General features: G+C 40.9%; 1 protein-coding gene across 2 annotated transcripts in view; it reads right to left on the bottom strand.

Annotated features, from left to right (window-relative positions):
- Positions 1–6,446: 6,446 nt before the first annotated feature.
- NDP (Norrie disease (pseudoglioma)) overlaps positions 6,447–25,917 on the bottom strand; it is a 66,853-nt gene continuing 47,382 nt past the window's right edge. For both annotated transcript variants that reach the window (XM_012001602.1, XM_012001601.1), the window contains 2 exons: positions 16,154–16,534; positions 6,447–7,697 (listed from right to left, as the gene is read on the bottom strand). In XM_012001602.1, coding sequence (XP_011856992.1) covers positions 7,470–7,697; positions 16,154–16,327 — 402 coding nt within the window. In that variant the 5' untranslated portion in view covers positions 16,328–16,534 and the 3' untranslated portion in view covers positions 6,447–7,469. The remainder of the gene's footprint in view (positions 7,698–16,153; positions 16,535–25,917) is intronic.

Raw genomic sequence — 25,917 nt, 5'->3', positions numbered from 1 at the left:
CCCTTTATTCAAATTTAAGACTTGCTACAAAATTTCTGGCTCGGGATGAATGATTACTGTTTTGGAAAAATGGGAATTAGTGTAAGAGACAAATGATTAAGATATATTAAACTGTGCTAATTAATAATTGTGCTGTTTTTAGAAAATGTAGAAATTATACGAATCAATAGTTGTACTATTTTGGAAAAATAGAAACTAATGTAAGCAATCAATGATTTAAATGTATTAACTTGTACTATATATTTTAATCCTCCCCTTCTTGGGGTGGAACATACAGTCCCTGACTCTCTGGTGTTCTTAAATTTAAAATTGACCAGAAGATTTACCTTCTTGTGGTTCTTCCATCAGACTACTACCAGAACATACTTCAGAATGGGCTAACTCACACATTAAAGAGGAATCGTTAAGGCTAAGGTTGGGGGGCCGTGTGGTGGAGCACAGTGTTTTTGAGAATAATTGGGTAATGAGAGGACGAGAAGGTCATACATTTACTTAAGAGTAAAATAACTTCCTGAGAAAAATGTTCAGAAACTCGCACATTTCGTTGCTTTAGTTGTTCTAATCTAAGCCTGATTCAGACATGTAGGTGGGCACATAAAATAATCTCATAGGTGTTTTCTGCCACTACTATGAATGTAATTTGTTTTGATTTTTGTTGTTTTTTGAGACAGAGTCTTGCTCTGTCACCCAGGCTGGAGTGCAGTGATGCGATCTTGGCTCACTGCAACCTCTGCCTCCTGGGCTCAAGTGATTCTCCTGCCTCAGCCTCCTGAGTAGTTGATATCACAGGCACACACCACCATGCCTGGCTGATTTTTGTATTTTTAGTAGGGGCGGGGTTTCATTATGTTAGCCAGGCCGGTCTTGAACTCCTGACCTCAAGTGATCCACCCACCTCGGCCTCCCAAAGTGTTGGGATTACAGGTGTGAGCCACTGCGCCAGCCCAGAATTTGAAGGAAGAACACACAAGCTAAAAATTAAGCTATAAAATAACAGCCAGCTCTATTTTTTTTCTATGAATTTAGTGCTATAACCTTAGAAAATGAAAACTTTTTATTGTAGAGTAGTATAACCAGAAATGTCAAGAATGTATAATTTTTGCTGGAAAAAAATGGCGGCGGTTGGGGGGGACAGTCAGAATAACATTCACCTTAGGCAAAGTTGTATTTGACAAGTTACAACTTGTTCAAACTATGACTCCATAATGACAATGGCAACTAATACTCGTGAGTGCTTACCAGGTTCCAGGCATGGCTCTATTTCTCTATTTCTCATCATGTGTTAACTCATTTAGTCCTCAAAATGGCACCATGAAGTACGGTATATACATATTGTGCTTTTCCTTGTCTTACAGATGTGGAATCTGAGGCACACAGAGGCTAAATAACTTGCTCAAACTCACGTGGTTAATAAACAGCAGAGCAGGAACCTGTAAACTCTGGCAATCTAGCCCCAGAGTTCATGCTTTTTACAATGAAGACAACTATGAATTGGCAAGTAATAGTGGACAAAGAGTCAGAGAAATTCACAATGTGTTGGTTTCAACAACAGTAAAGAATAGTTTCGGGTGGTCCATGGAAAAGTGTCATGCAAGAAAAATCACAAACAATATTGGCCAGTAGGGTGAACATCAGTTGGGAAGTCAGGAGACAGAGGATCAAAAACCTCTATAAAGAGAGAGAATTGGACTACATGCCTTCCACGTTCCTTCTCAAACCAGCGATTTTGTTAGTGCTGTGGTTTCTTGTGGCTTCTTCCAACAATGGTTACCTAAAGAGTTATGAATTGCAAACGGAGTTGTGAAACCTACTAAGGGAAAGAGAAGGAGACTGTCCCAATGCGAAAGGGGAAATAATTTGATATATTAGGATTATGGGGAATAAAACCACACTGCTAGAGCAGACCAAAGATTGAAGAGAACACATTGTTAAGAATTTAATGATTGAAGAGAACACATTGTTAAGAATTTAATGATTGAAGAGAACACATTGTTAAGAATTTAATGATTGAAGAGAACACATTGTTAAGAATTTAGTTATTTACAACTATAGCAGGGTTTATAATGTCAGATCTTACAAGGATAGAACTTGCCTCTTTAAATTTATTTCCAGAGCATGTATGGATACACAGATACTTTATCTACATTTTATGTTGATGATGGCAGTATTGGTGTTGATGATCATTTTGAAGATAATGAAGAACTCTGGGATATTTTTAAAAAGCCAGAGTGATTATGAATCATAAGCACTTATTTACGCCATCTGTAAAGTGCGGGTAATATTAACCTCAAGGACTTTGGGGAAGATTAATTAAGAGAAAGCAGGGAAAAAGCTAAACACAATGTCTGCTCCATTATATGCTATTAATCAAGGGTAGCAGTGATGATAGAGGGTTTTTTTTTGTTGTTGCTGTTTTGTTTTGTTTTGTTTTTTTTGAGACTTGCTATTTTGCCCAGGCTGGCCTTGAACTCTTGGGCTCAAGCTATCCTCCCATCTCAGCCTCCCAGGTAGCTGAGACTGCAGCACCACACCCGGCCTCTGACAGAGTTTTAAATTCGCAAGCACGGCTTTGTTTCACATACAATTTTTGAATATATTTATTTTCTTCAGAAATTCATATTAGAATAGGTTGTAAAGGTCTGTTGGGTCAGACCCTGTATACTTTATGTCAACAAGCTCCTCGCATTCTGAGATCATAGTTTGCTAATGACAATTGACAGATACCTACACAAGATGGTTTGGTGGTCCTTTTCTTAGTCCACATGCTTTAGAAAAAAGAAAAAGACGGTTTTTGGAACAACAAAGAAAACATAGACTTTGAGGTCAGAAAATGACCTCAGGTTTCTTTTCTGTGAAATTTTGTAATAATTAACTTATTCCATAAAGATATAGAATCTTTTGAGAACCAAGTGAGATACTCTCTGTGGAAGTGCTATACAAATGCTAGTGTTATTATTAAAAGTCATATTGCCTTGTGTTAAAATGGTTGCTTTCAAACCAAGAACACCAGATTATCTCTTTGTAGATTACCTCTATATGTCATTAGCGCACTTAGTATAGTCATCTCTCACTCTCTCAGCCTGTGCACCTATGAAAAGCAAGGATAGGACTTTTTGATCTCAATATCTCCAGCATTTAGTATTCTAGCTGACACATAGGAGGCACTGTCACATATTCTTAAACCATGCATTTAAAGGAAGCAGAAACATTGATTTGAACCTTTAAATATTATGAGCCACACAATGAGACTAGATGGCTTAGATCCAAAATGAGTGAATTTCTTTCCTTTTACAGACCAATAAATATATAAAAGTTACTGTTGCAGGCTTGGTTCTCAAGAGTCACATATTGAGTTAGAGTTTGTGGTGCAGGATATTTATTAGGGATCAGCATCCATAGAAAACAAGTGGGGAAGCTAGCTTAGGTAGAAAGAGGAGTGCTCATTAGAGTTGTCCTTCATTGGGCCAAGATAGCCAGGCCTTTATACCCTGGCCTTCATCAGTCACTGGATATGAGCCATTCTGGAAGAGCATGTCCTTGGGCAAGGTGACTCCTGCATCTGAGGCCATTCCTGAAGGGGTTGACAGTTGAGGCAACCCCTTTTGAAGGGGGATCTGGCTGGTGCATCTCTATGTTTGCCATAGTCATCAAATTTAAAATGTTCTTTGCCCCACATGAGAAGATGGCATAGGGCACAGGATGACATTAATCAATGAGACATTTCAAATTACATTTATAATTGAATAAAAGAAAAGGCTTATGCTCTCACAGATTTATGGTAGAATATACCAAAAATTAATGCAATGAAGACTTACAGAAAAACAAAAGGCTCTAACATTGATTTGTTGGCATGTGATGTCAATTTCTCATGAAATGCGGTCCTTCAGCAGGTGTTGTGAGTACTTTTTTGTGCTTTGAAACAGGCATCACTAAGCAAAGAGCTCCTCCCAGAGTGTAAAGATGCAGTGATGGGAAGAACTCTTCCCAGATTCAAGTCTCTCCACTATTCTAGCTTCTGAAGAGAACAGGTGTGTCTGTCCACTAGGAGGTATCTGTACCCTGGAGTCATGACGAGTGCAGCATCAGCACGATATGGCTTCCCTTTCTGATCTAAGTCTTCTCACCCCTACCCACCCCTCAGCCCCAACACATTTGGTATTTCATCTTGGGCAGCTCTCTTGCTCAAGTGCGTAGGTTTCAATGGTGCCCAAAGAAGTGAACAAAAGCAAACCCATACCTTAATTCATTCAAGGTCACAATGAAGAAATCAGCTTACTCAGTTTCCCAGTCATAACGTGTAAGCGACCTGCTCTACCTAACACAAAATAATGTGTTGGGTGGACTAGCAAACACAGGAGTTTAGAAGAAAACCAACCACTATTTCCTCAGGACCTAGAAAGGTTGATTCGTCCTTCATTTTGAGCTTCTGGGGGGTAGTTCAGGAGCTTATGCGTATTAAGATTTAAGGTATGGGTCTGTAAAACTGGAATCTCAAGAAAATCAATTAAGTTCATAAACCTCTCTATCTCCCACTGCAGTACTAACTCATTATTATTAAACGCTTAAAAAATGATGAGGGCAAGATCAGTCTACAGGAGGCTTGCCCTCCACCATTATAGATTATCAGACAGATTTCTAAGATGTAAGCTACTAAAATTATAACATATTTTAATTTTCTCATGCATAGTAAATGGAGAAGCAAATGAGCATTTCTTAGGCATTCCAGGAGTAATGTTTTAAACTGATCAATGTTTTCATTTGGTTCTCTCTCAATCCTTAGGGGTAGACACCAAAATAAGGCTAACTATGTTTAATTTTTAAAAGATAGAAAACAAATTCCATAGTAACTTAATACCCAGTAATGTCTGAACTCTCTCAGTTCCCAGGGCTATTTTTAGGTCTTTAGGGAAAATATAACTATTTTTCCCCTTTCTCAGCCTTGCTATTCCCCAATTAAACCTTACCCTGTCTCGCCACACCCTAAGATTCTGAAAGGAGCCAGGCTCCTTTCACTGGTGGCGGGAAGGCAATTAAAGCAGTCAGGGTTGTGAGGAGCAGGAAGTGTAGGTTCGAGTTCCAAATCCAAGAGTGTCTGTGACTTTCAGCCAGTTCCTTGTTTTCTACAGGCCTCCATTTGCCCATGTATTTAAGGAGAGAAGAGGATGTATGCTTTCTAATAGCTCTTCCAAGACCACTGTCCTGTGATTCTTTAGTGCTCCAAGCATATTCTGCTCATTTCCATGGGGGAAACTTTGACAGTAGACCATGTAATGGGATTTGAAGGTACTATTTTCTATGGCTTCCAGAGAATTTGGAAGATATGAGTCATATAACTGCCCCCTGTAGTCCCAAACTGGTAGGAAGGAAATAAAGACTAGAGTTTAGGGTATAGATTATAGATTCTCAAAGAAAATTGAGTTTTTAAAGCCAAGAAAATACTTTTTAAGGCTGGAAGTATTATTTTTCACTTTTTGATTAGCAACGTGAAAGAACAGTCATAAATGTGACCAACAGTTAATACTTTCATTATCAGTTAAAAATTATAACCATTTAACTTTCAGTATTAAATGTAATTCCATTTATGACAAAATTCTTCATGTAATGGTCCAAATTGCCATTTCGCATTTGCCTTCAGAATGAGGAGAACCTCCAACTTAGTGGACTGGCTGGCTGTGTCACTACAGAGGTTAAGATCAAGGTCAAGATTTAGTAGCATTAGTTTCATTCTGTTTCAAAGCCATGAAAACAAATTTAACCCTGCTGGCTTTCTTAAGAATGTGTGAAAGCTGTGCCAAAGAGTGTTCAAAACCATTATCTCTACTGGAAAAGTAATTCACAGGTTGGCTGTACTAACAGTGGGGGAGTTAATATCATCTCTGGTTAACCAGGACAAGGTTGCCCTGGAAACTGAATTGCCAAGTCTGGGTTTGTATTGAGATGCCTAAGATGGACATAGCATTGTGCTAACATCACAAGTATTCTTGTAATGCCCAGTAATATCATTGGATCCTGAGCACTGGACAGTCAATGGCACAGAAAGGTTGTTAACTATTTTGTCCTTCTGCTGGTTCTTCCAACTTCACTTACGGATATTTATTTTCTTCTGAGAAAAGTAAAGAGATTAAAAAGGAGGGGACTCCTCTGTTTCATTCCATAGCTTCCAAGGAAGCCAAAATGCATTAGATTTTGTGTTTATTCAATGGGCTAAAATCTAAAACTCATAATCAAATTTAATAAGCCCTCAACACCTTGGTACACTGATTTCAAAAAAATGTTCCCACCATGCATTCTGGAACCCCATTTCTCTCTTTCTTTCTTTCTTTCTTTTTTTTTTTTTTGACCCTTTTACCACATCATAGGAGATGCTCAAGTACTAGCTACATGTATGTTCTAGTCCACATGATAGTAGGATATCAAGTAGGAAAAAAATACTTAAACAGTCAAAATTTTGAAGATACTCTCTTTTTATTTCAAAACGTGGGAATAACTCAAAATTTGAGCCTCCAGGACCAAAACGCATTTGGACCAAATGTTCAGAAGACAAGCCAGGCCACCATTTTGGCAACACATTTCACATGGACAAGTGGATATTAGAGAATGATGCCCGCGACACGGCTAAAGCTATAGCACACCCACAAATAGATTCATACTTTGTTGTCTAATTTGCATGCATGAGTACGGTGCATTCTCCATGCCACTAGTACATATATGCCTTTTCCAGAGTCAGTGCAGGATCCGTATTTGTGCAAGTCTTTAAAAGTCTGCTCCCTTACAAAATGTTACCGTAATTTATCTGAGACAGCCTTCCTGTGACAAATTCTTTATGCCGCTTTTACTTCCAAAAAGTCATTTCTGAATAATAATTATAGCTGTCAAGAGTTCCAGCATCACATAAAAGAATCTGTTTGTTAGTTATTTTAATGTCAGTTCGCTGGCTGTGAGTAAACCTAGCTAAACATATCCACATGCTTGGTATCTGGAATTTGAAATCGGTAACCTTTAGCAGCAATGGCAACCTTAGACCAAAATCACAAGGTAAAAAAAAATCAACAATAACAGAAGATGTCCCAGAAAGAGCTGGGTTTTTCTACTTTCCAAAGTAAATTCTTCCTCAATATGCACCAAACACTGACAACCTGACATGCTTGTGTATGAGGGCCCACTTTTTCCCACTAATGCTGAATTGTTGAAAACCCAAACAGCATCGAGATCCAAGGGGGAAAATGTCTGAATCTGAAAATCAACCAAAAGAAATTGTACCAGAGAAAGGAGATGGGAACTGCAAAGAAGTTCCCAGAGTATCTCTCTCTGTCAACAAGCATGTAGAGTCTTTATTACTAGAATATGCAGAGTCCCGGGAGAATTGTTGCATCCTTTTTTGCCTTAACTCTTTTCTTGCCAGTCTTTCCCTGGCTGGTCGAACTGCTTCTACAGTTGTCCCATCCAGAAGCCACACACAGCAGCGGGCCTCAGGAATTGCATTCCTCGCAGTGACAGGAGAGGATGTACCGGTACGTGGCAGTGAGTCGCATGCCCCCTGAGCATCGCAGCCGCAACGCCTTCAGCTTGGAAGTCTGGGGCCGGCAGCAGTGACAGGAGGAACGGAAGGGTTGCTTGAGGACAGTGCTGAATGACACCAAAGGCTCGGAGCGCGATGCCTGGCTGCAGTGCCCCTCGCACCTGGCCAGGAGCACCATCTGGGGAAAGAAGAGGAGGTGGTTACTCTGTAAGCCACAAGCTTAGCCAGGTAAAGCAGCATTCTTTGAAAGACCCTCACACTCCTTGCCAATTCCTGCTAGATTAGACCAGTGACTCAATGCATGTTGCAACACCCAGGCCCCTTTCAGACCGATTGAATTAAAATCCTTGGGGATAGAGCCCAGGCTTTCATGGTTTTCAAAGCTTCTTAGGTGATTTCTAAGTGTACTGAGGGTTTAGAACCACTGAATGACGCCCATCACTGTGATGTACAAGTAAAAACCAAAGAACAAAAGAAATTTCTCCTGACAGGTAGTGGTCTGCCACTGGCCCAATGTATTGCAATTCTACCTGTAGCAAAATGCAGAAAGTCAATCCAAATTGAAGCCAAGAAGTAAATTAAAATGACTCCAAAAAAAAAAAAAAAGAAAGAAATTGATTTGTGCAGGAAATAGCTAAAGAACAGGAATATAGTTTCTGAAGAAGAAAATAGGATAGCCTGAGTAATGCTTACGAAGAAATATTCTGGGTGCTGCAATTTGGGACAAGAGAATGAAGTAGAGACAGGGCATGTTTGGGGCCCTGAAATCACACTTCTGGGTTTACGCATTGAAGGAGCCTGGGATTTGTATAACTGCATCTGCATCTTCAGTCATTTGGGGCAAATATTAGGATGTACCCATTCTGATAATCTCTACTTCCAAAGATTGGGCTGGAATAACAGAGGCTATGTGCTCTTTATAGTAGCTCTTAATCTGGTTTTAGCAAACAGACACCTTTAAGAATCTGATGAAAACTACCAAAGTAATCCCCAGAAAAAATGTACATAAGTGCACACACAATTTGCATACAGCTTAACGGAATGGACAAAAGGATCACTTATGTATCTCATACATAAATCCTGGTATCCTGGGAGTTGGAGTCATGGGTGGGTAGGGTGGAATAGCTTGACTCATTAAGCCACAGAATCTTAATATCAAGGTGGGGAGGGGAGTGGAGAACCTGAGATTCTTTGTCCATGGTTATGTAAGAGGTTTTGCTTGGTGAATTTCATGTTAAGTGATGGAGGAAAAAAAACCCTGGGCCAGGTATATTGTCTCATGCCTGCAATCCCAACACTTTGGAGTCTGAGGAGGGAGGATCACTTGAGCCCAGGAGTTTGAGACCAGCCTGGGCAACATAGCAAGACCATGTCTCTACAAAAAAATAAAAAGTTAGCCAGGCGTGGTGATGTGCACCTGTAGTTCCAGCTACTTTGGATGCTGAGGCAGGAGGATCACTTGAACCCAGGAATTACAGGCTGCAGAAAGCTACGATCAAGCCACTGCACTCCAGCATGAGTGACAGAGCAAGGCCCTGTCAGAAAAGAAAAGAAAAAGGAAAAGAAAAGAAAAGAAAAGAAAAGAAAAGAAAAAAGAAAAGAAAAAAAAATTGTCGTATAATTCCAGAACCAACAGCAAGATCATAAAAAGTGAAACTGTTCAAAGGAAAGATTAAAAGATACATATATATGCATGAAACCTTTTGACATTTACCTTACAGTATTGTAGGAATTAGCAGTTATTATTAATGACTCACCAGCTATTATCTCTGACATCATCCTGTAGAGCAGAATTAAACACCCAAGGTTTACAAGAAGAAAATAGCCAGTCCATCTTTCCAAAAGGGAGAAAAGATGAATTCTGGTAATTATAGATTATTGGCATAGTTATCTGAGAATATGCTGGGGCTAAATCCAACAATCGCTTAGCAACCACCAAGGCAATATGAGATACTAGAAAAAAAAAAAAAAAACAAAAAAAACCAGCAGGGCTTAGGGAAGAATAAGTTGGACTAGACCAGTGAATTTATTTTCTCTGAATGATCACAGAGGCAGAGAGAAAATAGCAGCTGTAAGCTGTTTTGATTTTTTATAAAGCTTTTGATTCCATCCTATCTGCTCTTCATTTTGACAGGCAAAGTAAACTATCAGAAATGGTTTTGTTTGTTTGTTTTGTTTTGTTTTTAGAGACAGTCTTGCTATGTTGTCCAGGCTGCATTGCAGTGGTTATTCACAGGCATGATCATAGCACACTACAACCTTAAACTCCTGCCTCAGGCTCCTGAGTATCCAGGACTACAGGCATGCACCACTGTGCCTGGCTCTGAAACGGGTTTTGAGAGATTATGCCATAGGTCAGTAGTACACAGGCTAGTCCCTAATTCCCACCCCCATTTCTCTAATGAGAGAGAGAGTCTAAGATTTTCCTTAGTCTGTTCTCCTGCCATCTGCCTGTATGTGGGAAGAGTTGCTTGACACCACACCTTAGAATAACGTTAAATTTGCTAATCTCTCATCTAGATCATCTATTAGGTTGATTAAACAGTTATTCACAGAGTCACCTTCCATAATGGAGTCTTCAGAGGTGCAGTTTCAGTCTGGATGGACAAAGCAATCCTGTGCCAACAAACTTAACTCAGAAGGGCCAAAAATGATATGGGACATAATATCCAAATGATGTATATACAGGTGAACCAAACGTAGGCCTAACTGATCGGGCCATTAGCACTGTTCATAAAATGACTAAGTCAACAGCGTAGGGCCATTTGTAAATGAGCTAATCTGATTGCAATCTCACTAAAAGTTTTCAGGATATCCAGCTCCACCCCCAGCCCACTCTGAAGGACAAGAACTCCAGGCACTGAAGGATGTGTGGCCACCTCCAATGGGCTGGGCCCCTCTTCCTCGGGAGCTGGGCTGTTTGTGCAAGAAGAATGCACAGACATGTACAATAAATGCCTTCAGTAGTTCAGAATAAAATCCAAAATCTTGAAGAGGAGTCAAGGCTCTTCATGACTCAGGTTTCAGATGCATTTCCAGTCTTACTTCCAACTGTTCTCATCACTCTACTACCCACTCCCTACTCCAATCAAATTGAACTACTTAGGAGTCCAAGAAAGTGCCCTGAATTCTCCTGCCTCTTGCCTTTGCTTATGTCTTCTGTCTCCCAAATATGTCCTTTCTACCTTGCTCTGCCTAATAAAATCCCACCTATCTATCCTCTGTAGCCAAATTCAAATGCCCTTTCCTGGAAGAATAGACTATGAAGCAATTATTGGACCCTTGATGTTCTCAACACACACACACACACACACACACACACACACACACACACACACTCCTAGAAGGAAATCTATCTCTGTTTTGTGTGTTGAAGTGGTAAAGCAGAAGTTAGAAAGATAAGATCCTTAAGGGATGGAAGGAATAACCGTCTGCTCTCCTGGTCTACTCTCAGTACTTCACATTTTAGCCTCTGCCGTGTCTTACCTGTGTTTCAGCACTTCAACATCTCCTGATCTCTTCCAGATCAGAACTTCTCAGACTGGAATGTGAGTGTGAATCATCTAGGATCTTGTTAAAAGGCAAGGTCTGATTGAGTAGTTCTGGGCTGGAGGCTGAGATTCTGCATTTCCCATCAGATTCTAGTTGATGTCAGTCCTACTGGGCTGATGCCCACCCTTTGAGTAGCAGGTCTCTGGACCCATTCAAGTTTGAGGGCTCTGCTCTAGATGGATCACTAGATAACCATCATTTCGCTAATAAGAACATTTATTGAGCACTTACAATGTGAGTTATTTTATTCTTATAACAATACTACAAGAAAGTACTGTTATGATCTGAACTGTTAGGACGGATAAGGAAACTCAAGCTTTAGAGAGTTCCAGTAACTTGCCCAAACTCACATAGGTGGTAAAATGCAGAGCTGGAATCAAACCAAGGTCTATCTGAAACCAAACCCCTGACCCAAACCACTATAATACCTGCCTCCTGATACCATGTTTTCCTGAGGCATGTGCCAACTCACACACTTCCTTATCTACATTGATTTGCCTCAGGAAACCCTGACCATATCCACAGACATACAAGTCTAACTTTTTCTTGTGGACTTCTTGGGACATTAGCTTCACCATCCCCAAGCTTATGCCGAGCTGAATCTTCCAAGAGCCTTGACTGACCAGATGCCACCATTAGCATCAGAATAAAGACCCACCTGTTCCATTCTAGAAGAGCATTTTTGCGATTTTACTCCAAGAGAGTGGAAACATATTTTGCCTTTTTCGCAGCAGTGAACACTATGCACCCTTATTTCCATGGCACCTCTTGAAGCACCCCCTTTCTCCTCAGGAACAAGATCCACCCATGCTGCTTCTCCCATTCTTTTCCCACAGGCAGCCTCAATAACTCAGCTCATCTTCAGGGACCCAGGTCAACCTCCAAAAGATCTGTGCCAGGCTGAGGGCACCAAGAAAATTGCAACCAGGGAACAAAGCAGCAGAGAGATGGTGGGGGCTTTGAAAGGGTAGATGGGAACTCAGCTCACTCCAACTAGTCTGGTCCCTTCTCTCAGGTCATGAATCAAACAGATACAGACAGACCTTTGTGCACTGAACACCTCTCCTTCCTCTCTCCCCATTTACTTGTAAGCATTATGAAGGCAAAAAAAAAAAAATGTCTCTTTTTTCTTTCTTTCCACTTTAGAGTCTCGCCAGCACCTTCCACAGCACCTGGACATGGTAGGCACTCAGTATAAATTTGTTCCTTTTTAAAAATCAAATTATATCTCTCAAGTAGTCTATTGTATTATAAACACAATATTCCTGACTCCCTCCATTTCTCCTATCACACCATGAGCTTGGTGGGTAGCAGGAGAAGATGGCTTGGGGGTCCTGTTAGGAAGCTGTTAGGACTCAGCCCTTAGCATACCAGGTCCTTTTTTTCCTAGGTTTTGTCTCCCAAACCTCTTCCTCCTTATCCTTTGTTGTTGCTCTTCCAGCTCCCCACCTGCTCCTGTGGCCATTACCAGTTCAGACAATCATGCCCTGGTTCCATGCCCCGGTTCCACGCCCAGGCCTGGGGCCAGCATCTCCCACTCCTCACCCAACTGAGACTTTCCAGGTCTTCCCTGCCAGTTTGCTTTCCCACTCTCCCTTCCTGAAATCCCCTCCCTGGCTCAAGACCAAAGCTCATCCCCCTCCAGCCCCTCCTTCCTCCACTCACCTGGGAAGGGAGGTTAGCCAGACATCGGGGCTGTTTCTCTTTTACCTTTATCCTCCCTGTTAGCACCCAGCACAGTGGCTTACATTTACTTTGCTCTTCTGCCCCACCCTGTGCTTAACAAGAACTACAATGAGGTTCATTTTCCTAATCTTTTAAGGCTATAGCAGATCCCAGCAGTTATTGAGGTCTCAGTTGTGACTGAAATAGAAAATTGAGTCTAAACACCTGCTTAGTTTATAACGTCATCATCAAGATCATAATATCATCTACTCACTCAGCTCACTAAATGGCTATTATGTGCTGGACACTGCTGGATGCTTTACAAATCGCCAACACCCATACCCATACCCTCATGGTGACAGCTGTATTTTGCATGGGAAGAAACTGAGGCACAAAGAAGGAAGTTACTGAACTTCCTCAAAGTCACTTATTCGGCAAGCCATGGAGCTGGAATTGGAAACCAGGTGTCTCTCACTTCAAAGCCTGGCATGCCTCAGTTTTCATAGAGATCCCCCCAGGCAGTCTGTTTCCACTATCAACTGCTCTTTTGCCTGTTTGCTCTACAGCCTTTACTCCAAATTTTAGAGAAACTTAGTCTCCCATGAAGATTTTAAATGAGCCTGCTACTCCCAGGATCTTTTGTACCCAATCCCAGGAGGTGCCACCACTTAAAACTATCAGGCACATCCTAATCTGTGGCCACACTGTCCTCCTTAGTGGGCCACTGTGGCCAGTCTTTTCTGCCTGACTCCCTCTCAGTCCTTTCTTAAATTGCTAGGAGATGGGCAGCTGGGACCTAGGACTGGCCAGCTGCAAGTTCAGGGCTGGGATGAACAGTCTCATTGAAAGCTCCCAGAAAGGCTTTCACTACTATTTATTTTTTCTAGAAACATTGCTGCGTATAAATTATTACTGCCAGCAGATCGGAAGGAGAGCCTGAACTTCTATGTGATGGCTCCTACATTCTACTTGTGTTCCTCCAATACGAAGATCCAAGTAGTAGGAAGATGAATGCGGTGAGGCAGACATTGCCACTCCCTGGCTATGTGGTACCAAGCAATCTAATTACTTTGGGCTTCAGTTTTCCTTACCAGGATAATGGGAATAATAATGCCTGCCATCACAGGTTTCTTGGCAATGACTAGAGTATACAGTGTGAGGTGCCTGACACATATTAGGTGTGCAAGCACGTATACTCCCTTCCCTGAGCCTGGGTCACATTCTCCCTTTCTTGTCTTTACAAGGCCAGATAATGGATAAATGTGAGTCAGGAAGCATTAACAATTGGCAGGCAAACAGTAGGCACACATTTAGTAAATAATGACCCTTGAACATGATGTCAAGGGAAAATTTTTATAGAGACAAAAAATCTACCCTAGTCTTTTCTTTGTAAAAAGAAGCTAGGGTAGATTGTCGTTGCCTCTTTTCTAGACACAGGTTAAATGTTTTATCCAAGTCTCTAAAGGCAAACAATTTCATTAAGTGAGACACATTAGAGAGAAGATCAGCCTGAGAATGTGAGAGTTAAGAATTATAGAACATTTCCAAATGAAAACAGTTTTGCTCCTGGATACATAGAGAAAAATCTAACCTAGAAAAGGTCTGGGTAGTTGAGATTCTGCCAGGCATATTTTATGGCCAGGGAAGAAAAGTTTATAATTGCAAGCACCATTTACATAAAACTATTGCTATATTTGGGATAGTTTGGGATGTTTGAAAACAGATTGTTCCCATGAAATTACAAACATTTCTCCTACTATCACAATTTTGCGCTGTTATTTGCCATGGCATTCTGGAAGAAACAAAGGTGAATAACAGTACACTAAAGTCTGTTTCTAAGACTCATGCTCAGAATTCACATGTGAATTTCTTCAGTTTGAGTTCATGATGTCTCTTCTTTGACATTCGCTAGATTAGTGTGATTGTTGCCAAGGTACTCCTCCATCATTTTATCCAATCTTTCCAGATTGTTTTCTAGTTTTTATAGATGCTCCTATTTCTTTGTTCCTTTCTATCATAGTGACACTTTCTTTGAAATAATTTTAATTCCTTTTTTAAAAAAAGAATCATGATTATGGAGGACAACTCAATAGAGAAAGAAATTATCCATGGAATAAAATCATTAAATATTAGTGCGGTCTGTTTCTGAAGAGGGAGGGAAGGAGAAGCTAGTAATTGCTGCACTTCTCATGTTTTTTCTCCATTTCTTTGAGTTTCCTTTTCCTAAGAAGGAATTGTGGCCCTGCAAAAATTTACGTTAATCTACTTACTTCATTTTTTTTTGTTCTACAAGCACAAATAAGAGCCAGAAAGTTTTTATTAAGTGGAAAATCTCTATTTTTTTCTGACAGTCATAGACCTTATTAATATAATGGTTAAAATGATTTAACCCGAATTCTGATCCTCTTAAACTAAAATGAATCATCATCACTGAACTATAATCAGAGAAATTAATGGAAATTTTCAAGGCATATAAGAGTCATAATGTCTTTGAATGGGGAGTGGAGGGATTGGCTTATATGGTCTTAATTCTAGTGACTGATATTATAAAAAATTCTTAATTATACTGGTAATTTCAAAAAATACTTGCCATATGAGCATGTTTAAGGATTTTCGTCTCAAAACTAAATGTACAAATCTCTGAGGTTGGGCTAAACAAATTCTTATTTACCAAGTGTGGACGAATTTCATTCATGTGCCTGTTTAGGGGCAGTGACAGTCGTGAGATCTCATATGTTCCACCCTACAATGTGCCTCCCTTCTGGGTGGTCCATGTTGCTGGCCACTCTTGGTGGCCTTTTCAGCATGATATTCCTTTGCAGACCACTAAGGCACGGATTGCCTCTGCAACAAACATGCATCCTTTACCAAACGAGAACGATTTGGATAAGCAATGTAAAAATGATAAATGATCATATTGCCACCTTATCTTTTGAAATCATTTTAACAGAAATGTAGCACCTGAAGAAAGGCTCAGACCACAAAGCCAGTTATTTCACCAGCCAGTTATTTAAAAAATTCTTTAAAGACCCTTCCAAGAAGTATGTTCCACTGCTCAATCACACTCTTTGCATCCTCTTCCTCTTTATTGATGATGGAGGTAGAGAGTTATGATAACTTGTAGACTCCATCTTTTTTTTTGGAAGAGCACACTATCACTCATAAACATCACAGCCAGGGGCAAAGGACACCTGTCCCACTGGATGGGTATGCACATGATTGATTAGGCAGTTTTACTGACAGCAGTGCAAAGCATAGGGGGAAATTCTAAAAGCCTCATTCTCCCACAAGCCCTGTGGGCCAGCCACATCATTTAAGTTTGGGCTATGATCATAGTTCTCCATCCCCTCACAAAGAAATATGGCTCCTCGCCTGTTTCTGAGGGAAATGCTCTCCTCACAGAGACCTTGATCTTACCTTTGAGCTACACTTGTACAATGGGTGACTGATAGAATCCACATAGTGGTGCCTCATGCAGCGTCGAGGGTCCGAGTCCATTATGAACGAGCTGTCCGTTTTACTGTCTGTATCTCCCATTATCACCAGCAGGGAGAGCATAGAGAAGGATGCAGCTAGTACATGTTTTCTCATTGTTGTAAGGAAATACTTCTCCAGAAGAACAGCAGAGGGAGGCAGAGGACAAAAAATTGGAAATGGTTTCACCTCCTAGGATCCAGTCCCGTTCAAGGAAAGGGCAGGATCGGGCTGAAGCTTTCTGGTTGTCATTGTCCTTTATGTGCTGGAGTTTTGTCTTACTCTTTGCACTTGCAATCCATCATCACAGTATCTGCTGCACAGCTGGAATGAAAACAGAAATTATTTTCCCCAGAATTATTTACCCAGAACCACTAATGGAACCCAGGAGGTATTAAGTAGAATTTTCCCGTGTTATTTTGAGAGGAGAATATTGGTTTCTAGAGTGTCATTAGCAAAGGCTGTCATCCATCCCACCCCAACTCCCACAGCTTATGCTACATATTTATAACCATTTGGAGGTGGACACAATGGTTTAATGGAAGCACATGTTGACTTTAATTGCTGAAGTCCACGTTCCTAGGGGCAAGAATAGTTTGAACCCATGTTAAAGATTAAACATGTTGTTCTGGCAACAACGTAACCGAATTGGGTGGTCTCATTTTTGTCCTTTGTTGGTGGGGGCAGAAGGGTCTATTCAGTTTCTCATCGAGCTTTGGTGTCAACGTCAGCTTCCAGGGTTAGAGAGGAGGCAGGTCAGCACTAATGAACACAAGCCACGTCCCGCAGGGAAGCACATTTTCCATTTCCAAGTCCATACTCACCCACCCACCTAATTTTCCACTTCTGTGCTCTAGGCTCATCCTGTTTTTGTTTTAAGCCCCATACCACCCAGCACTGATGACAAACTGCATCTGAAATACACATTATGCTAACTGACCTCCAGCATAGTTAAGGTATCACATGTGTATTTGCCAACAGAGTCACATTTCTGCAGAGCCTTTGTAGCCTGGGCACATGGTGTAATTCGAAAAAGAAAGCAGTTGTTGGAACAGACTTACCATTAAAATAGGATCATGTTATACCAGTTTTTCTGAAATTTGCTTTGTTCTTTTGACCATACCTCTTGGACAAAGGACTGGGGTCCAGAGATCTCTCCAGATTACCTCACTAACTCCCCAGGCATGGCCAACACTGGTGCTTTCTTTCTTTCTTTCTTTTTTTTTTTTTTAATCACAACAGAAGACAGAAAGTATCAAAAATATTTTCAAACATTTAGGAAAATTGGGAGGGCCTGATATTACATCCAAAACAAAAGGAACATGATAATTAAAGCTTCGGGAAAACTTTCAAAGGTATTTCAGATAAAAGTTTGATCATTTTGTTCATAGGCAACATTTTCCTTAACTTCCTACTCATGAACAGTCTGAATAAACAGGGCAAAGTGTTGATAAAATCAAGATTAGGAGTTCAAGTTGCCATAAGCCAATTTATTTTGCACTAATAGAATGGCGTCAGACCCATTTAGCCTCAATCAGCTGTCTTGGAAGTGTGAGGCAAGGGATCCTAAGTGGAAAGGGGTGTGTGAGATAGGGCTGTTTCAGAGCAGAGAATGCCTGGCAATAGCAAAGCCTCAGGACATGTGCCTCAGGGAAGTCCTATAAATTGCAGGAAGGGCAAGGACCAGTAATGAGGGGACCCTCCTGGACTTGAGTCCTGGCACTACCATTAACTAGCTGGGAAAGCCTTACACAAGTCATTCAACCTCCTCTAGCCCAAGTTTCCTCATCTGTAGAGGGAAGGAGTTGACAGAGATGGCATCTGCTGTCCCTTCATGTTCTAAAATGCCACCACTTGATAACTATGGATTCAGTTACTGTCATCTCCATATGTATGCAGTGAGCCCAAAGTTGAGGAGACCATATTCCAGTACAACTTTGCACCACTTTATGTGCATGCTAAGAGCAATATCTCATTGAAATGAATCAAATCTGTGCCCAAAGTTTCAAATCTGCAAAGGATGCAGAAGAGCATGTTTGTTTTCTTTTCATCTGCATAATCTAGGTTTTCCTATACACGTTACCTTGAAAATTGCCAAGACATCAACTCAAAGAGCCAGAACTTTCTTGGGGTCCACATTCAGCGGATGAAATATTACTGACCATTTCCCAAGTTTCAGTGTGACTAAATTATCCCAAGTGGTTATCTGTCTCTTTGAAGCCTTAATTAGTGTCAGAAAGAGAATTGATTAGATTTCACTGCTTCGGTCTACAGATATTTCCCCCAGGAGTCAATGGCAAAAGGATGAAGAGAGAAGCAGACATTCCAGTCCTGGCCCTCTTTCTGCACTGCCAGCAACTTCTCTTCAGAGCCATGGCCAGGAGGTATGGTTAAATGAGCAAAGCAAATTAAAGAAAATCATGTATAGCATGATGGCAAAAACAAGCTACATCAATAACAAAACCCTACATGTATGTATGCATGAGTGTATTTATTGGCATTTCCACTTTCTTCACAGAAATAGGAAATAAAAAGGGCCCTTAAAGATAGAAGAGAATAAAAGTCTCATTTAAGAGAATGAAAATTAAAGTACTTTGAAATACATTGTTCAGCCAATCGGATTAACAAGGATTCCAAAGTCTGATCATGCACCCTACTGGCAAGGCTGTGGGAAAACAAGCCCATTTTGGAGAAAGTTCAGTATAAATTGGTCCAAACTCTGTAAAGGCCAATTTGGCAATACCTTTTAAAAATGCAAATGTATATAATTTAGACCCAGCAATTCCACTTCTGTGAATTATCCTACATGTGAAATCACATGAGCACATGGCTGAAATAGCATAAAATTGGAAACAGCATAAAATATCCATTAATAGGGGACTGGTTAATTATATTCTAAAATACTCACACAACAATATACTGACCAACTATATATGGAAGGATGCAGAAAGTCTATGCACTGATTTGTGTTAAAATGCGGAGAGATAAAAACACATATTTGTCTAGCGAAACTCTGAAAGGATACCCAAGAAACTAACAAAATTAGTTACTTGTGGTAGTTGAGGGACAGGCATGAGAGAAAGACTTTTCACCATATATCTTTTGTATTTTCAGATGTTTGAGCTTGTGAATGTATACTTTATTTAAAATTTCATTAAGAAAAACAAGGCTTTCGGCCAGACACGGTGGCTCACGCCTGTAATCCCAGCACTTTGGGAGACCGAGGCGGGCGGATCACGAGGTCAAGAGATCAAGACCATCCTGGCTAACACGATGAAATCCCGTCTTTACTAAAAATACAAAAAATTAGCCAGGCGTGGTGGCGGGCACCTGTAGTCCCAGCTACTTGGGAGGCTGAGGCAGGAGAATGGCGTGAACCCGGGAGGTGGAGCTTGCAGTGAGGCGAGATTGCGCCACTGCACTCCAGCCTGGGCGACAGAGGGAGACTCCGTCTCCAAAAAAAAAAAAAAAGCCTTTCTCTTTTAAAAGCTCAGCTTAAATCTGGTAACTAAGTTAATGGATGTTTCCTGTTTGTGCCAGTTTGAGTATTTTAAAAATATTATATTGTTATTTCTTATAATTACGGGAAGACATGCTAGTCTCTTAGTCAAATACTCTTCCAGGGCGACCACATAGTTCTTTTACATTACTGCCACCTAGTAGCACCATCCTGAATTGCAAGCACAGTTTAAAACTTTTTCCTAAAAATGAATAAAACACTTTGCAAGCAGATATTATGACATTTACACAGATAAAGAGATAGCTAATGTCACATACAATGTAGCTTGATCATCTGACTTTCTCTTTGGAGATGGTGAGCTGAACCCACACGTAATATTAAAGAATAAAAGATTGACAGGAAATGTTGCTTTACCATTAATTCTGAGAAATAGATTTTTCATTTCAACACACTCAGAAAATGTGACAGTTGTTGTCCGTCCAGTTTTTATCTTAAATTCTGAAATAAGAATGTAAGCAACAATATAAATATGCCACAAAACTCACAGAACCCTCAAAACAAAAAGGTAAGATTCTGAAAACATAACCTGGGATTTTTTTTTTCTTTTTCTTTCTTTTTTTTTTTTTGCCTTAAGTGTTCAAATTGAATGAACCAACACTGTTGTATTGAAGAAGAAATAAAACTGAAGCTCAAGAAAAGAGCAATGCTCAGTCAAGTTGTCAACATTGTGTTGCTCAGGGTGTGCATAGGTGAGAACGTGCAAAGTATGGGAGTGGGAGGAAGACCTCACAAAGAGGAAAATCAGGAATTCAGAAAATGTACACCACTGAGATCACCACTTTCTGGCAGCCTAGGATTACCTCTGCCTTGTAGCAGCTTCCGTTGTTTTCTCAAAACTAAATTAATTCCAGTTTGCCTTAATTTTTTAAGCCATGTGTCATAAAATCAAATGCTGCCTACGAAGACTTAGAACCTTGGCCCAGGCAATAATAGATTGAACAAGAGAATGACTCTCTTGCTGAACTCAGTAGCCTGTGGCCACTCTATGCTCTGGATACAGTCTCTGAGACATGGACTTGGCCGACGTACAGAGCCCACATTCTAATAGCTCCAATGTGGAGCCTCTGCCGGCAGGAGAGGCACGTAGGCTGGCGTGCCCGACTTTGGAGCTACCTTCCAAATGATACCAGTGGAAAAGAACAACTGGTGCCCAGATTTTCCCACCTGTCATCCTCAGCGAAATAATATAGCAGAGCTTACAGTGGGCCCAGCCTCCTGGGTGAGAGATGGTGTTGTGCCCACAGATCAGCTCACTCTTGGGCTGACCTTCTGGCTGGCAGAGGGTAAAGTGCTGGTTTCACACAAGTTATCTCAGCAACAGGCTAAGACAAGTGGCATGTGCCAAGAATGGCCTTATTCTTGCCTTGCTTGCCAGGCACAGGAGGGTGGTGCTTCAGTATCCATATTTCCCCCTGTGCTGTTTTCAATACTAATGTATACTGATATTCCTCTCTGTGGCTTCTTTCAACAAATATTTTTTAACATGTATTTATTGAGCACCTACTATGTGTCTCCTTTTGCTGTAGCAGATAAGAGATAGGGTCAGGGGAAAAATATAGCTCCTATCCTCGACCCCTCTTCTAGCTCACTAACTCTGCAGGCAAAGAGTTTTGGCCTGTTGTTTTCCTGGATGATTTTTTAGACACATTGATAAACTCTCTGAACATCTAATTTGCATCCAATATTCATTGCATCGTTTCTAAGAAGAACAACTGAAGCAAATAAAATATAATGACCTTGGAATGGAGTCAGTATATCAGCCAGAATTACTTGATATTTACTGTAATTTTTTTAAAAATTATGGTATGAGGCATAAATAAAGTGAAGATAGTAGAACATAGAGCCTCTATCAAAGAAATTGCAAAACCATCAAAGATTTATCAGCGGAAGAAAGCTTGCTAGATAACCCTAGATAAAACTTCATACAGTACTAGGATCAGAAAAGCAAGAAACCCTAGGTCTAATTCAGACAGTGTGAAGTGTTAAGTAGCCCCTTCCCAGGAACTCAAAGGATTCCAGTTGGATCTAGTCAACTAGATGCCTTGGAGAATAAGTCAAATGCCTCTTCCCAAGGCAGTTAATTTATAAACTGTAAACAGCATGTTGGATTTTATAAAGCATCCTGTGCGCTCAATGAATGGTTTTTAATATTCCTATCTGGCAGCACATCAGTAGCAGCCAAGGAACCAAGCCTGGGCTGACCCAGAGGCAGCGGCAATGACTGCAAACGCTGCTAGGCCTCCAGCCTGCCAACTCCAGGTATCTCCAAGAATGGGCAGGCACAAGGTCAGTGGGGAGGAAGCAGTTCTGGCTCCTTTCATCTCAGAGATAGGCACATTTCATGTGTCTATTCTACAGTGCAGGGGTGGTGGGGGGGTGAGGGAATAAAGACAGCAATGACTGTCCCCAGAGTGCTACCTTAGGAGAAAGAAGACAGCATTCTTGTGATTAAATAATAGTCCTCCAGTCTGTGATAGGACTCTGTGTTCTCCCAATCTGCACTACTAGCCAAGTGTGGCCAAGCACAGCAGTGGGGGTGATGGAGGAAGAAAAGAGATGGGAGAAACAAAAGGGATGGAGGAATATGGCCAGGGAAAGAGGCAATGAATTACAGTCCTGGGGTAAATAGTAGTGCTAAACTGAAGGACTAGAAATATGAATAATTTGGAGGGTGGGGAGATGAGCCAACTGTCAAGTGCCCCCACCTGTATGTATGTCCTTGACTTGAATAGTTTTACTGTCTGAGGAGGGACTGGAGTGGGAGGACTCGACCTTGAGCCTAACTGAAGCTTAAAATCCTGATTTTTTTTTTCAGGCATTATCAGGAACTCCAGAAAAACATCTCATTGTTATCCAAACTCCCACTTACCTACAGCTTTCATCTTTTCCTCCCTAGACCCATTGCTCGCCTATGTTGTTAGTGTTCCGTGTCCCGATACTGATTTGAAAGAAATATGGGATAACATTTCGCTGCATTCTGAAATCTACAGAGCATTCCGCTGTTGCCTGATCTGGTATAAGGATGGCTGATCTGAAGATCCGCAAGCCCTGAGTCCTACCCTCCCATCATCGGCTGTGTGATCTTGAGCAATTCACTTGCCTTTTCTAGGACTCAGTTTCCTCACTTGCAAAATGAACAGATTGGTCTAAATGCTTTTATGTGTCTATCCATTTCTAACAGTCTCTAACTCTACCCAAGTTTCTCAGAGTATAGCCCCTGCCTTGGGGCTACATATTCCCCAAAGCAATCCTACAAAAAGAGTTCTCTTCTTACTCGAGGAGTTAATGATTGCAGAAAAGTTCTAAGGTGGTGCCTGAACCAACACTGAAGCCCAAACTATAAGTATTTGCCCCTTGATGAGGCTATATTGGTGGCCTGAAATATAAACAGCCATTAATAACCATTTGACTGAGTGCTTGCAATGTACTAAATAGTTTATAAATTAATAATACCCTGTTAATCATAGGAAGTGCGCTGGGTGCAGCGGCTCATGCCTGTAATCCCAGCACTTTAAAAGGCAGTGTTGGGAGGATCACTTAAGCCCAGGAGTTTGAGATCATCCTGGGTAACATAGGGAGACTTCATCTCTACAAAAATCATAAAAAAATATTAGCCAGGCATGGTGGTACATGCTTGTCATCCCAGCTACTTGGGAGGTTGAGGTGGGAGGATCACCTAAGCATGGGTAGTTGAGCCTGCAGTGAGCTGTGATCACATCACTGCACTCCAGCCTGGGCATCAGAGTGAGACCCTATCTCAAAAAACAAAAGTTAACAGTAATAATAATAATAATAATAATAATAATAATTTGAAGTAGTTAGTGAGGATATTTAACCAGTTACTATTTCTCTTAAAAGTGTCTTAAAATTTGTGGCGTTTCTGTCTAGTATCCACCAAAGCATAAATGGGGAGAGAAGAAAGGCTAATAATAGTAGATCATGCTAGAATTAGACTTCTTGCATTTGATAATGACAATATAAACTGAGTTCCACCCTCTTGCACCTTTCTTTTGAAAGACCCTTATTTCTTAATTGAGCTTGAGCCACAGATCCTCATACTCTAATGAGACGATCTGTGATACTCTGGTTCAGGATAGAAGAGAAAGATTGATTAGAAAAGTTGTCTTGTCTGCAAGTAGAATCAGTAGTCTTGGGGTCAAGAGCAAGGCCCTGTGCTTGGTAAAGTATCTACTACACAGCTTCTTTGCTAGGGGAGGTACATTCCAGAAGCCCTGGGCTGGGACTTAAGTCTAAAAGAGTTGACCACTGGGTATGGCACTTGGATTCTGTGTTGAGTATCTCTGGGCTTCTGTGGCCCACAGATACTCAGAAAAGACTCATTCTGAAGAATGGAAAGACTCATTCTGAGTTTTTAATAGTTGACATAACTAATTGACTTTTAGAATACAAACCTTGCATAAACTGGAAATGACCAGGTCAGGTTACCCAAGTGTCAGGAGGTACTTTTCTGTTGAAGTCTTTTCCTCCAGGGATTTGATTATTTCTGTAAATCCAGCTACCCGACTAAAAGCTGTGACTGAGATGGGGATGAGCTGTCAGAAAATGCTTAGGGGTGGCCTTTCTATAGTGCCACAAATCAACAGCAGCCCTAAACACAGAGTCGCCTTCTATCCTTTCTCAATGGGGAATTACAGTAGGCAGAGAGCAGGTCATGGGAGAAGTAACAAAAGAAGAGGAGGAGGAGGAGGAAGGATTCATTCTGAAGTTCAAAATCTGCCACTGCCCTTTCAATTTTTTCAAAGAGCACAATTTCAGTCAGGGAAGAATCCCTTCATTTCACCCACTCCCTCCCAGGAAGCGGATTTTATATGAGGAATGACACACACTGCACTGCTCACCTTACATAAGACCCTTTGGAAAGAAAATAGGAGAGTTCTGAGACACCCAACTCAGAGGACTCAGTCTTGCCAAAATGCATGAATGTACATTCTCCCTGTGGAAAAGAAAAGGTGCCAGGTGTTCTGGGGACACTTGTACTGAAATAACTAAACACTTGTTCTTCTGCTGTACTGCTGGCTGTGGCATGGCCTCAGGAGAAGAGAGGTGACCAATGTTAGCTCAGGGTACAGGCTCCCTTTTACCCTAGAGCCAAATGAGCATGTTGGCTTTTCTTCAAAGAGTGCAGCAAAATGTTTCCAAAGCTGCGTTTGAACCTCCTCACCCGCAACAACGTTTTGGAATGGTGGGTAGTGATCTCACCTAACAGCTGTAGAGCCCTTAGTTAGGAATGGGGCATAAACAATAGGAGCAACTCAGTGTTTCCATTCCCCATTCAATTTGCCTTTTCTGCCCAATGGTGGGATTTGAATACTGAATTCAATCTCACTGCAATCCGGAATGCTCCTAGACTGAGACATATGTCAAAGGGGCAAGGTTATCATAAAAATCGCATAAAAATACACGTCCCTATATTGCTGATAACCCTGGACTTGTCGGGGTGTTGGTTTTCTGATTGTCTTGCTTTGCTTAAACCATGCAGGCTGCAGCTATGTCTTTTGATTGCCAGCTTTCCTGTAACAATACTGTTCTGCTGCCTTTGGATTCCAAACCTCAAAAGAAAAATTTAAATTCTGAAAAGGAGTAATTTTTCATAATTTGGTGGGGAGGGGGGAGTGAAATCACAGAAATGTAACGAGTCCTAAAATATCCTCTCAAGTTTTAAAGAAAAATTGGACTTTGATTAAGGATTGGATTTCTTTGATTCTTTACATCCATCATAGTTTGTGGATACAAATTATACGTGTACCCGCATAATTAGGTACGAATATGTGTACCTCCATTTTACTTCGAGTTGAAGATAGGGGATGCTTTTTCCCTTGAGGAGTTGACCTCCTTTTCAGGTAAAGACAGCAACTTCAAACGCCTTCCTGGGAGGCAGAGTAGGTGAAATAAAGGGATCCTTCCCTTTCTGAAATTGTCATATTTGAAAATATTGAAAGGGCAGCAGCAGATTTTGAACATCAAAAATAATCCTTCTTACTTCTCTTTTGTTACTTCTCCCATGACCTGCCATCTCCCTATTTTTATTCCCTACTGATGAAAGGATGGAAGAGGACTCCACGTTTAGGGCTGTTGTTGGTTTGTGGCACTGTAGAAAGGCCACCCTTGAACATTTTCTGACAGCTCATCGACTTGCTTGAATGTCTTAACCTGTTGCCCTTTCATT

The sequence above is a fragment of the Mandrillus leucophaeus genome, unplaced genomic scaffold, assembly GCF_000951045.1.
Source record: "Mandrillus leucophaeus isolate KB7577 unplaced genomic scaffold, Mleu.le_1.0 Scaffold666, whole genome shotgun sequence".
Taxonomy (NCBI): domain Eukaryota; kingdom Metazoa; phylum Chordata; class Mammalia; order Primates; family Cercopithecidae; genus Mandrillus; species Mandrillus leucophaeus.
The sequence above is the reverse complement of the archived record's forward strand: the minus strand, read 5'-3'. Positions and strand labels throughout refer to the sequence as shown.